The sequence below is a fragment of the Trichoderma reesei genome, assembly GCF_000167675.1.
Source record: "Trichoderma reesei QM6a unplaced genomic scaffold TRIREscaffold_4, whole genome shotgun sequence".
Classification (NCBI taxonomy): Eukaryota; Fungi; Ascomycota; class Sordariomycetes; order Hypocreales; family Hypocreaceae; genus Trichoderma; species Trichoderma reesei.
This window is the reverse complement of record NW_006711151.1, coordinates 933905-947278: the sequence shown is the minus strand read 5'-3', so window position 1 is coordinate 947278 and position 13374 is coordinate 933905. Positions and strand designations below refer to the sequence as shown.

The 13374-nt window shown below is 53.5% G+C and overlaps 5 protein-coding genes across 5 annotated transcripts; 2 read left to right on the top strand and 3 right to left on the bottom strand.

The window, feature by feature from the left end:
• Positions 1-48: 48 nt before the first annotated feature.
• TRIREDRAFT_104925 (uncharacterized protein) lies at positions 49-2199 on the bottom strand (the record flags this gene model as incomplete). Its single annotated transcript, XM_006963175.1, has 4 exons — positions 49-178; positions 253-1218; positions 1315-1908; positions 1973-2199. The coding sequence occupies 4 exons, from the start codon at positions 2197-2199 to the stop codon at positions 49-51; spliced, it is 1917 nt and encodes a 638-aa protein (XP_006963237.1).
• Positions 2200-4209: 2010 nt separating this feature from the next.
• Positions 4210-6582, bottom strand: TRIREDRAFT_58117 (glycoside hydrolase family 89; the record flags this gene model as incomplete). Its single annotated transcript, XM_006963174.1, has 3 exons — positions 4210-6056; positions 6126-6274; positions 6335-6582. The coding sequence occupies 3 exons, from the start codon at positions 6580-6582 to the stop codon at positions 4210-4212; spliced, it is 2244 nt and encodes a 747-aa protein (XP_006963236.1).
• A 1602-nt stretch (positions 6583-8184) lies between these two features.
• Positions 8185-8639, top strand: TRIREDRAFT_104923 (uncharacterized protein; the record flags this gene model as incomplete). Its single annotated transcript, XM_006963354.1, has 2 exons — positions 8185-8400; positions 8490-8639. 2 exons carry the CDS (start codon positions 8185-8187, stop codon positions 8637-8639), a joined length of 366 nt encoding a protein of 121 aa, XP_006963416.1.
• A 761-nt stretch (positions 8640-9400) lies between these two features.
• Positions 9401-10366, bottom strand: TRIREDRAFT_75935 (uncharacterized protein; the record flags this gene model as incomplete). The annotated part of the gene is made up of 1 exon (XM_006963173.1): positions 9401-10366. One exon carries the CDS (start codon positions 10364-10366, stop codon positions 9401-9403), a length of 966 nt encoding a protein of 321 aa, XP_006963235.1.
• Positions 10367-11082: 716 nt separating this feature from the next.
• On the top strand, positions 11083-12538 carry TRIREDRAFT_75934 (E3-binding protein; the record flags this gene model as incomplete). Its single annotated transcript, XM_006963353.1, has 2 exons — positions 11083-11160; positions 11322-12538. Exons 1-2 carry the CDS (start codon positions 11097-11099, stop codon positions 12536-12538), a joined length of 1281 nt encoding a protein of 426 aa, XP_006963415.1. The 5' UTR covers positions 11083-11096.
• Positions 12539-13374: the final 836 nt, after the last annotated feature.

Sequence of the window (13374 nt, the reverse complement as noted above, 5' to 3'; positions counted from 1 at the left end):
ATACGAAAGCAAGATATATATAGAAAGAATCAAGTGTCCCGTACAACCTCATAAATCGTCATCTGGGCGGACAGGGGCATAAGTGGCCACGACTGGCTGAGCCTTTGCGATTACGGTGGTCGCAGGTTCTGCTGGTACCAGCATGGATGACGCCCTACGGTTGCGGCGGAAGAAGTAACTGATCAAATTGCATTAGCATAGATGTCCATTATAAGAGGACTTGTTGAAGACTGTGGTTGCTACTAGACTTACATGAATGCCCCTATGGCTGCGAGGAGAGCAGGGACGCCGAGGCCGACGCTGACGCCGATGATGACGGCGTTGCTAACGCGGTGTGACCCGGACTTTCCCTCCGCCGAAGCGTCGTCGTCTCCTGGCGAAGAGGATCCTGAAGGCAAGGATGTGCTTGTCTGTGGGGGCGGAGGCGGAGTGTAGGTCTTTGGTTTTCCGGATGAGCTCGTCATTGTCACGGCGTTGTCCTTGAAGGCCACCGTGTTGAAGACGGAGGCGGCGGTTGCCGTGGACCAGACGACAGACACGCCGGGCGTGATTGTCGAGGTGAGCGTCTTTGTGATGACGTTTCTCGTTACGGTTTGCAGCGAGGCCGGGCAGTTGATGAGGCCGGGAGAGGCGCAGACTGTGGCGACTTGGGTTTCGGACGTGACTTTGCGCGTGACGGAGGGAGTGTCTGCACGCTTGTTCTTGGGGTTAGCGGCGGATGAGGGAGGAGAGGTGGTGGTTGTCGTCGTTGTGGCTGAGATGGTTGCGGTCGAGGATGTGCTGGTGAGGGCGCAGACTTGTGCGAGAGTGGTGTAGAAGATGGGAATCTCCGTCTCGGGCGAAGGGCCCCATGTGTTGCCGATGAGCTCGACGGTTGCTCCGGCCGCGGCGCCGATGCCGAAGGTGAAGGCTTGGGCCATGCTCAGCAGACAATTGTCTGTGCTGTTGTTGTTGCCATCGTCATTGTCGTCGTCGTCGTCGTCTCTCTTTGTGGGGACGTCGACTTCGGCGAGGGTAATGTTTGTGACGAACTCGGCAATGTTGGCGTAGACGCGGGCTTCCACGCCGGCGCCAATCTTGAGGGCCTTGAGGCCTACTGCGTCGATGGAGATGCCGTCGATGAAGGTCTCAAAGGCGATGCCGATGCGGGCCTCGACGCGGAGGATGGCTTTGAGGAGCACGTTGCCGTAGCGGATCTTTACGGGGAGGAATGCGAGCCTACCACCGTCACTGCAGTTGATACTCTGTTAGAAATGTAATTTCTTTTTGTGACGCGGGGATAAAAGGAGAGGTGGTTAAGGGTGAAAGACTGACAAGTCAATTTTGGAGGCTTCTTTGCCAAAGAGAGTGATATGGGTCAGGACATTGTCGAAGTGGACGTGGAAGCCACTGCTAATGTCGAGTTTGCCGTCGACGCTGAAGATGAGGTCGATGGAGAAGACGGCGCCGAGGAGGAGGTCGTCTCCGAGGGCGATGCCCACGATCGTCTCACTTTGGTAGAGGTTGAAGGTGTAAGTGATGCCCGCCGAGAGAACCGTGTCAAGCTCCATGTAAATCTCCAGGTCCGTCAAATTCACGCCGACATTGTACTCTGGGAACAAGAGATTGAGGTTCATGTCAAGGTCCGGAGGATCAATGTCCTTGACATCGGCGACGAGCTCGTCAAAGTCAAGGTGCTTGATGTCGGATCCGATTTCGCCGAGGATGGTGTGCGTGAGGTTCTGGGCATAGTCTGTGAGGTTGTGCCATGTGGTTTCAAAGTTGTCTTTTGCCTTGTCGATGGCCGAGGTGATGTTGAAGGAGCCGTTGGCCGTGAGCTTTGCGCTGGCGCGGCCTTTGATGTAGCATTTTGTGCAGATGATGGAGATGCTTGCTGATACGCCGTCGTCAGAGGCGTCTTCAAAGGGGCTTACACATTTGTTAGAATGACTGCTGTTTGAGAGAAGTGGTGGGGAGTTGTGGTTCAACTCACTACTTGAAGATGGTTGTGCCGTCGAGGCCGAGGGAAAAGGACGTCGAGTTGTCGAATATGACATCTGTCCCGGCTCTCTTGACTCTATTGGCAAGACGTCTTCGGACCTCGTATACCGTCTCGTCGGAGGACTTTCCAGGGAGATTCCTCACAACTAGGTCTGAAGATGTGACGTAGGCAGGCAACACAAAGAGCCAGCTGAGAAAGAGAAGCAATTTCCACGCCATCGTGTACTGTTGACTGAGTCGATTGACGCGCACCACTCTATTACATGTCACTCAAGAAGACTCGAGCTGCCTGCTAAATCAACACACAAGCTTCAACCACACGAGGCGCCATCTCTGATTCTTAAGAGAAGAGCTGACAGGCAAATCCTAGATCTGTCAGAAATTGAAACAAGCATTCCATCGACAACCCCCGTCTTGCTGCGCCAAGAGCGCCTTCGTGGGTTTGCGGCTCTTTGACATGGGGGCCTCGGTTACAGAAAATCTGCATCATGTACGTGTATGTGCGCTGGTCTAGGTGTGGAGGAGTAGGTCACAAATATAGAAATCCGCACACAGCGACAGGGGGGGTAATCAGTGAGTTGGTGAGAAAGTAGACAGACAGGAACGGAACAAGAGATCATACACAGTGGGAGACGAGAGGAGAGAGAGAGGGGGAGAGGAAGGGAAAAAGAAGGCGAGGGCTGGGGCCAACGCCATGTTGCAGCTGGCAGGGGTCTTCCATGCTGTTGGGTGCTTGAGCTGTTTCAACCGCCTGCTGCGGAGGTGCTTCTGCAGATGATATGCTTTGTCTCTTTTGTCTGTGATGCTTCGTGAGGAGGCTGCAGGGGATGAAACCGCTTGTGGCTTTTTTTCTGATTTTTCCTTTGCTGGGTCTGGGCCAATGGGCCTCGTTTACGTGTGTTTGCTGCGACCAGCCGCCGGCCGCTTCGCAAGTCTCAGGATAACCGCATTCATGTTTGCATGTGCGCTCTTTTCTTGCGGTCAAGCACTGTTACTTGTCGCTGTAATTAGTTGTCAATATTCATTCTGTGAACGGAAATGCCGCGGAACTGAAAAAATCGCCGTCGGAAAAGGATTTCAAGGCCAATTGGCCCGGTCAGATATGTTCTAGATAGACAGTTGGTGCGAATTGACGAGGATACACGTATGGATACGTGTATGATGGTGTTGTGGCTGTGTCGGTGGGTGTGAGTTGGAGCTGGGCTTCCTGTCTTGCTACCTACAAGGTCGCATGTGCCTTGCATGGCCCTGGACATGTAAATAAGGCGCACTCTTACAGGGTCCAGCCAGTCCAGCCCTTCAGAGAAAATAGATAGGATAGCTGCTGCGAGTTCGACTGCTCCACATAGGTAGGTAGGATCAGACTAACGGCTCACCAACAAACATGCATCTTCTTGCGTAAAGATAGGCATCATCGGCCTGTGTCTGTGGGAGCATGAGAGATTGTCTTGTCTATACCTAAGCTAGGACGGTGAAGCCTTGCGTAGAAAGGTAGCTACGTGTATTCTAGCATTGTTGACAGGGATTGATCATCTTCTTGCATCAAGTGCCATGTGCTGATGATTGCTCAGAGGAAGTGGACGTGCATGAAGACGGAGGTGCGGGTAAGACTGGGGTTGCAGTGAGATAGGTTTTCCGTCGAGGCTGAGAGGTGATGCGTAGGATATCCGTTTCAGCCGCATGGCTCTGAGTCTGACAACTAACTCTCTTCGTCCGGGGTACAAGAGACTATACAATGCCCCGTTTCTCGAAGAAGTCTCTTCAATTTATTCATCATGTTGAGAGCAGAGTTGTCAAGCATGTTTCTCCAGACTATCAAGTGTGAATCCAATTCGCCAGACCTATGAAGAACAGAAGAGCACGAGACTTTCTATAGTACCTTTGCCGAGGGCAGTATCGCTACGGGTCCCTCTACAGACTCGGCAGAAACAATAGCAGCAGGTCGGGTTCTAGTTGCACCGTTTCATAGGAAGAGGTGGGCTCGGATGCATCAACAATAAGCACTACTTATGTTTGATAGAATCCTACGGAGTAGTTGCCGAAACCAAGTCCCGCGGAACCACATAGACTTGTGTCGACTCTCCTGACTCAACGCTTCTCCCACATGAGGCCGATAGGCTCAACTCACAAGCTGACACATGACTGCAAGGATACTAACAATAGCCATGTGGCTTTGCAGAAACAACTCGATAGATTTGACTTGCTAAGATACGTGGGATCCTCGATTTTCTACAACTGGAATACATCACTCCAGCTCTTCAGGGCTACGTCCAAAACGGACCGAATGTCGCTCGCTCCGGCATTGACCTTCCTGGTAGAAGTCTGCTGTCCCCATTTTGTCTCCCAGACAAGAAGCTTCTCGTGAAAGGCAGTCTGGTTGTAGTTTGCGGGCTTTGTGGTGGCGAGGTAGTCGACAAACTGCTGCCACCGCTCGGCGTAGTACGTGCCCACAAGGCCAGCCCACTGCTTCGACGCATAGTCTTCGATCTGGCCCTGAGGTCCCCATAGCGTGATCTGGTTGCGGGCGTTGAACTCGAAAAAGTTGGCCGATGAGGGACTGCTTGCGCGGGCTCGGTCGATCCAGGGGGTCAGCTGAAAGTTTTTGTTTGTAGCCAGGACGGCGTCGAGCGTCTTGAGCAGGGTCACGAGCTTGGCGCCGCGAGTGCGGATCACGGTGGGACTTGATGACTTGTTGTATGCGTCAACAAGGTCCTTGTAGTGGTCCTCGAAGCTGTTGACGAGGACCTGGCGCGTCCAGTCAACGAGATCATACTGATAAGAGGGGTTGTTGAACAGTGTGAGGTCCTGGAGGCCAGCCTTGAACAACTCGCTCCAAGCTTCGACCATCACCGCTGGATCATACATGATCGTAGTGCCGTGGCGGCCGGTACGACCAAGCAGGCCGCTGATACTCGGCGTCAGCTCCAAGATGGACTTTTGCACCGCGTTCACCGTCAGGTTGGTGTTGTTAAAGACCGTGGGTCGCAGCATCTCCCATCCCTTGTACAGGCCTTTGACGTTCTTGGCGCCGTATCTGGCCGACACCCAGTCATGGAAGTACGTGTCGGTGTCGATGGGCTTGGGGCTCCAAGCCTGATCCAGCAGCAGGTCGTACATGATCTCGTTGCCTTCCTGGCCTTCCATGGTCAAGCCAAAGCCAACGATGGAGTCAGAGTTGCGCACGGCATCCATCGAGTTGATGGTGACATTTTCGATCTGGCCGTACAGGCCCATGTTGCCGCCATAGTTGTGCAGCTCACACCAGATCCAAGGCTTTCCGTAAAACGAATCCGTCCGCTGCCACTGAGGAGCAGACTCGGCGAACAGATCGAGCAGAAGCATATCCTGGTTCACAGGGACCCCGCCGAGGAGAGCCTCGACGCGGTCGTTTGTCCAGAAGCTGCTGTCGCTGGAGAAGAGCCAGGCCTGCATGACCCAGACCGCCTCGGGGTCCGCAGCCTTGAGGGCGGCCCAGGTGTTGTGGCTGACGTTGCGCAGGTAATCCAAGTCACCAGACAGCGGCCTGTTTTCGTTGAACTGATCCAGAGTCCAGAAGTTGGTGACGTTGCCGTACAGCTCTTGCTGCTTGTTGATGAAGAGCTTCTGCAGCTGAGCGAAGCGCGGGTCAAACGGATTGATGTAAATGTCTGCGCTCAGCGTGGTGCCAAAGTTGGACCAGATGGGGCTTGTCGACAGCGAAATGTCGGGGAACACGCGGGAGATGTTGCGCGGGACAAAACCCGGGAATGCCGGCAGGATAGGCGTGATGCCGAGCTCCTCCATGCGCTTGAGGATCTTGAGCTGCAGGCTGAACTGCTCGTCGACCCAGGATCGAGGCAGGGTGCCGCCCCATGAGCCTTGGATGTTGCCAAAGTGATTCCACGCCAGGAACGCGGGTCCGCTGATGAAGGAGTCGATCTCTTCGTCGTTCAGGCCGATCTCGTGAAAGGCGTCAATGAAGATCTTTTCGACGCCGATCCAGGCGAGAGCCAGGTTGACGCCGCGGAGTGCCATCCAGTCCAGCTGGGTCTCCCAGTCCTCCCATGTCCAGAAGGCACTCGTGTAAGAGGTTGTCACTATGAGAGTATCGATATTAGTGTCTGCATAGATAAGACACGACCGCTCCCTTGTGCAACTGAGCTTACCAGTGTTCCAGTAGTAGCGATAAGGCACGACACTGGAGCCCTTGATGGGGGCCCTGAGCTTAGGGAGGTTCTTCGGGGTCTGGTCAAGCTGGCTTCCTATGAACCACCAGATATCGGCGTTTGCCTCGCTGGACAAGTACTTGTGAAGACTTTCGGGAGACACATCAGCATCATGGCTCGGGCTAGTGCTGCAAATAGGCCAAACTCACCCTGACAGCAGGGCACTGGTTGTCGTGCCCTCAATCCGGACCTTTCCGTTCTTCGTCGAGGACACAGTGTAGCTGTCATTGACCACGACAGAGCCATGCGGCGGCTCAAGCACAAACTCGAATGAGTCTACATGCTGTGGGAGCCGGCGCTTGACGAGAGACTCAACACCTTCCGTTGGCGACTGGTAGCTGGATGCAGCAACACCAACGGCTGAGAGCAGCCAGACACAGGACTTGAGGACACGCATCGCGGATGTGCGGGCTGCTGCTGCTCGTGGTCTCAAACGGAGTCAATTGCGTCTCCTAGGAGGAAGAGAGAAGCCCGGAGACCTGCAGCAAGTGCGCTGCCTGAACGCTTAAATAAGGTCTGAGCTCTTGTACGAGTCTTGGCTGAGCGCTTATCGTATGCAGTCACTCGTAGAAGCAGAACGCGAGGATGAATATCATCGCCCCATGAGCTAGCCTTGCGTGTGGGGGTTCGCAGGGCCATTCTGCAAGACTGGAGCGTTGAAACGACAACCACGTGGGATCGCGAAGACGTCAAATGGACAAGGGTTAAGGAAAGCCGGCAAGGGTTGCTGGGGAGACGGGTTCGGCACTTGGCCGTGGGATTAGGCTCGTCCACTTGAAGTTGACGGTTACACGATGCGGAGGATTGGAACTAGATCTGGTGGGATTGAGGGGAATGTTACACTGCTCTCTTTATTGGGCTTGATTTGGTGAGATAGAGTTATAAAGTAAGTGATGACTTCAAGATGCCTGAAGGTTTGACAGCCGTTTGCTGCTTACAGCTGACGTCGTTATAGGCTGGGGTTATGCGGTCCGGAAGCCGAGGAGACAGTCGACAGCATCGGCAATTATACTTCCAGGCTCACTCATCACCATGACCTATCTTGCCTGGGCATCAGCACTATCACAAGAGAGGTAATGACATATCTACGTAACGAAGGAGTCTACCCCAAGACGCAACGTTTCGAGACTCCTCTTCTCCGCAGGTCCAATGAGATAAGAGATCTCCACAACGTTTCCGGGTACCTGGCTTAGCTCAGGGTTGCAATGTGGCGTGAGCCTTTTCTCTCGGTTCCTGACCTGCCGAAGCTGGCGTGGCTAGAATGGAAGGGTTTGAGGATGACAGATCGAGACTAAACTTAAGATATTTGATCAATCATCTAGACAGCTGTGGCTGAGTGGTGGATCCTGGAGATAACAATGAGCACTTGAGTTGTTGAGCCGCGCGCTGGACTACGTGGTCTCATTTACAAGGAGTAAGTCATAGGACCTACCAAGTAGCCGGCCCAAGAAGGTGGCCACCCCTTGGTATTGACCTAGAAGGTGGCCATCTTTGACCTAGAAGGTGGCCATCTTTGACTTGAAAGTGACTGGCGGCCACGTTGTTAGAGGTGGCCACTTAGGAGGTCCTCTAACTTATGCAATCATGCATCTGATGGCCTGTTGGGGGTTCATCAATGAATATAACTGGTTCCCAGCATGAAGAGGAAATTCTTCTAGGAAGCTACAGATACCGTAGATGAGAAGCCTGAGAGGTTCAGGCGACCCAACATTCAAGCCCACATGATCGACTCGGCACTAGAGATAGAGAGACAAAGACGGATGGGCCTTCTTCCTTTGATCTCTCAAAGAAGTTGAAGCTAATGTCAGAGCACTTTTGCATAGTTAGTTTAAAGAGATATCACATCACGGTAAGGTTACAACGTTATGTCATCAAGGCAAAGCTCACGAAAGTAATACCATATTCTCAAGCCGGAAAATTCCCTACACTTACGCATAATGCTCTTTCACAATCTTGCCCCATTTAACATGTAGTCCTTCATCTCACTTATGAATGGAAAATGTCTGCCGCGACGTCTCCAAATGCTGTGCCAAATCCCCTCCAACCGGATGTTGCTGCCCTCAAGGCAACCCACCGGGGCTCTGCAGAAGACGGCAGGAAGTTGATCAATCTGATATTATGTTGCGTCGATCAGTTGGGCTGCTCTACCTCACATACGGCAGAGAATATTTCCATTCTCACCCCCACCGGTGCACGTATCAACTCATACCATAAGGTAGGCATTGACACATACCTAGGTACATATGCACATTTACCTGTGAAGTGTATGAAGCTTGAAATAAAAACTACCTACCTACTTTTAAGAACTGCATGATTGAACGGCTCGCGTATATGTACGCCTTAAGCGACTGTAACTCTGGTGACGCAAAGCAGCCAACGGCATCACTCCCAAGGCCTAACCTTACGATTAGCCACGTCACCATGAGGGTTCACCTCAAGCAGAAACGTGCATGAGTGTGTGTTAGAGCGGGTAAGGAGGCTATGAGGACAAAAATGGGGGCACTCAGGAGGATGTGATGATGGACACCAGCATGTGGTGGATGAGAGCGAAAGCTCACTACGGAAACTCGGAGAAATTGTAGACTATTTCCTCAGCATCAAATGCATGAAAATAGTCAAATGCCCATTGCATGACTCTGACCTGTTGTTCAAGGTCCGCGAATAGCCCAAGACAAGGCTGCTGGCGAGACGCCGTCCGCCTCACGGCTCTTGTCACTAATACAAGGCAGACCAACGTGGGAACTTCTAAGAGAACCCCCAGACGCAAAATTATTCCTTGGTAGCCGTGCATTCTACCAGTGTGATTCATACAAGAATGCAAGTTACATATATATCGGGGTTGAGAGAGTGGAATTCTGATTTCTGGAGCAATAGAACAGCAGTGCCAGCTCGAGGGTCTTAGATTCTCGTTGTTGCTACCGGGTTCAACCAACCCTTGCTAGAAGATATAGCATGTAAAGATATCCAAACGGCCCTCTCAAATTAGTGCAGCTTTGCACGCATCTAATAGTCAAGTTTGATAGGTACAGGAGAAGATTGGCTTACTCTGGGGGCTCATATTCTACACAAGAGACGAACAGTCTCAAATTGCCCTGCTTTAGGCATCCACCCGCTGCTAGAGCATGTGAGAAATGACTCTGGCCGAAAGACCAGTTTCCTTGATTATGGTTTCCAGTATTGTACATCTCATCTCACCCACTTGGTATCGTCATTTATCATTTCCAGCCTATGTTTACAATCCGCTCCAGGGTTCGGAACCCATCGTGAGCGTATCCCTTGGTGACGTCGACTTTGTACTGCTTCCCATCCACCCTAATAATGCCATATCCCACATCCGTCCATGCCGCTCTTACGCCCTTGAACAGGTTCATGAATGCGCGGCCAATCCTGCGGAAGGGCATGGTGAGGAGGTGCTCCGTGTCAAACTTCCACAAGGCCTTCTTCCGCGCCTCTTCTTCCATTTGCTTCTCCAGTCGTCTCAGCTCTGGTACGTATTCGCTCGGAAGTGAGAAGCGGGTCTTGAGCGTGACGTTGTCGAGACTTGTAGTGATGACCTTGGGCTGAAGCAAGGGGAACATTCGCTTGACCCTCACTTCAAGCTGGGGCAGGTTGGCGGCAATCCCCGGTCGTGCGGCTGTTTGACCTGCTGCCTGACCAGCTGTTTGGACGGGTGGCAGCACTCGAATACTGCTGACAATGTTGGGAGTCTTTGAGATGAGATAGAAGCCCATGGCGCCGAGCAGGGCGTAAGACGCTGCAAATGTATATCCAACCCACACCGGAATGCCTTCTGGTTGTTGCACAGCCGTTGGGCCCGTCAACACCGTCCAGGCCAGTATAGAGAGACCACTCGACCAGCAGCCAAAGTAGAACCAGAAATGCGAAGGCGCCTCATATAGAAGTGTCGGTGTGGGCTTCGATGCCAGGCTCTTGACAAAGGCATATCGGGTAGGGGCCAATGAAGCCGCCGGTGAGGGGGGAGTCGCTTGGCCGGCTGGTGACTTCGGTTTGACGTCTTTCGGTACTTTGGCTTGGGGTTTTAGTGTTGTAGGAGCCCGCAGTCTGAGGGATGATGTGAAGGGTCGAGATTGAGCGGTGGAGAGATCGGGCAGAAAACTTCGGGGAATGAAGGTCGCTCGAGGACATAAGGCGAGGCGAAAGCCTCTTGCGAAGCTCGCCATGGTTCAACGACAGCAATGAGCGCAGCCCAGCTGGAGAAACGATGCGAGAAAGGGTCGAGTATGGGGGAAATCAATTGAATGTCATGAAATAGCTGCCATCACGTGCAAGGCAGCAGTCGGTCGATGTGGTGAAGCTATCGCGAGCATCAATCCATGCACTTACAGCTCTGGTGGAAAATGTTGAACTGGATCAGCCGATCCGATAGCTGCCGAACTCTTATCGGCGATTCTGCGCTAAGATAGAGAGTTAGCGCTGTACCTAGCCCAAAGGCTGATGCTGTATGGCTGCTCAAGTCCTTGGAAAACAGCGCATACTCCACCGGTTCGATTGACGAATCTCTGTAGATGAAGTCGGCGTCTGAGCCTATCATGAAAGCTTTCACTGAAAAACTGAAAAACTGCAGATAAATGAATTTTCAAAAATTGTTGCTCTGTATATGTAGGACTACAAGAGTTCGTATATGTGAAGCCACTGCCCGAATTGCAACTGCCAGGGCCTGTGAAGTCCTGCATATCAAGTCCCGAGTCGCCAAACAGGTACAATGCGAAGTACGCGGGAGCCTGTACATTTTCACCCCACCAAAAAAAGTTACGTGGTCTGTGCGCGCCTCGCCCAGGGCCGATATTCCCAACAGCAAAGCAAAGAAAGGTCTCATCCTGCCCAGCAATCTGAGCCTCTTTTGCCCGCGCATCACCACCCGAATCCCGCCTTTGCCTCAATTGAGCTCCAATGGCTTCGTTTGCGGCGGCGTGCCGCATCTCGGCCCGCCTTGCAAGCGGAAGAGCTGCTCGTGGTATGTCTCCCGTGTGCTGCGGCGCGCAAACCCGCCGCACCAAAGAAGCGATACGACACAGAGAGATGGAGAGAGATGGAGAGAGATGGGATGGTCCAAGGAGACGCAGACTCGATGATGATGAAGGGGACACAGCTAATCCGTTGCAATGATACTCACAGGCTTCACCACGTCGTCACGATGCCTCGCAGCCCAGAACTTCGTCATGCCCGCCCTCTCCCCCACCATGACGGAGGGCAACATCGCCAGCTGGAAGGTTAAAGAGGGCGACTCCTTCAGCGCCGGCGACGTCCTGCTCGAGATCGAAACAGACAAGGCCACCATGGACGTCGAGGCCCAGGAAGACGGCGTCGTGATGAAGATTTTCTCCCAGGATGGCAGCAAGGGCGTCCAGGTGGGCACCCGAATCGCCGTCTTGGCCGAAGCCGGAGATGATATCAGCGCCCTGGAGCTCCCCGCGGACGAGCAGCCCAAGCAGGCAGCCCAGAGCACTTCAGAACCCGCCGCCCCGGCTCCGCGAGAAGAGCCAAAGGCTGCGTCCAAGCCTGCTGCCAAATCAGAAGTCGCTGCTAGCGGAACCTACGACCACAGCTACCCACTGCTTCCCTCAGTTGGCCTTCTTGTACATGAGCATGGCATCAGCAAGGAGGACCTGAGCAAGATCAAGGGCACTGGACCCAACGGACGACTGCTCAAGGGCGATGTGCTGGCCTTTGTTGGCGCCATCGACGCTGAGCGGCCCGCCGCGGTGTCTTCTCGTCTCAGCAAGCTGGCTCACCTGGACCTGAGCAACATCAAGGTGGCCGAGAAGAAGGCTGCCCCGGCCCCCAAGGCGCCCGAAGCCGCCGCCTCCAAAGCCACTGAAGCTGCGCCCAAGCCAGAAAAGGTCCTCGTCCAACTACCCGTCTCGCTGGAACACGTCGAAGAGCTGCAACGACGGCTGCAGAATTCCGCCGACGTCTCCGTCCCAATAGCCAAGTTTGTGTCCAAAGCCACTGCATTTGCAAACAGCCGTCTACCTGCCATTCCTCGTGCTCCAACCACGAGCGAGCTCTTTGACGAGGTCCTTGGTCTGGACAAGGCCAAGGCCACCAAATTCTCTCAAGGATCCTATGTTCCTACAATAGCCGATGACTTCGCTGCTCCTCGGCGAACATCTGCCTCAAAGACTGACATTATTGACCTCTTGACCGGACCTGCTAGGAAGTCCAGCTCTTCTCCAACCCGACGGCCTGCCCCTAGGATCGATGCTAGAGCAGCTCCTGGTGGAACCCACTTGTTCGGTGTGCTGGTCCCCAAGGAAGAAAAGGCCAGGGCCCAGCTGTTTTTAGAGCGCTTCAAGCTCGCCCTGGAGGAGGTGCCTGAGACATTGATATGAATTTGAAACCCTTTCTTGTCAGCTGAATTGTAATTATAATCTTTCCCCCCCAAAACTAGACTTTCAATTATTACTTGAACACCGCCATCTTTACCACCATGTCATTCCTGCTTGTTTCATGGATCTGGCTTGTTTCCGGGGAAGACGGGAACGGGGTGCGGCTGATGTCCCCGAAGCGGTTGAACTCTGCTCTATACACACCCAGACTGGCCTTGAGGCAGAGGGAGACAAGGTGATACCTTTTCGATCAGTGTGTGGCAAGGGAGGAGTATGATATCACTGCCGGCGACTATTCTGACATATCGAGGACAGACATCAGTGGCGGGACCCGGTACGCCGTCTGGGATCGAAGAATAACTGCGGCTCGGCGTCAAACGCGAACACTGACGGGTGAGAGTTGGGCAGACTCGCCATTGCTCGGTAAGCAAGGATACCGCTACTTCTCTCATGCTTGTCTCTCTTTTGCTGCCGTTGCTTCCATTTCCTGGTGCTGCGAGTGAGCGGCGGTTGTCCGACTGGCTCGGTTTCCTGAGTCAAAGCCACACGCCATGAGACAACTGCTTGTGCGGGACAGGGATGGCTTGTCTCATGCATATGCCCTCTCTGCCCCCCCAAATCGCTCGTTTTCCTGGACCAATACCCAAATGCCCAAGACTTTCAGTGTCCGCCTTTGCTACCACTGCCATCACTCGTCCTGCTGCTTTTCCCAAGTGCGTCTGACAACAACCCACTGCATTGTCCCATGATCCCTGACGTCGTTCCGCAGCGGAGAGATTGGCGGCCGTTTCTCAGCCCGAGATGTTTCCAACGTCTTCCAACCCAGCCGTAAGGTAGGA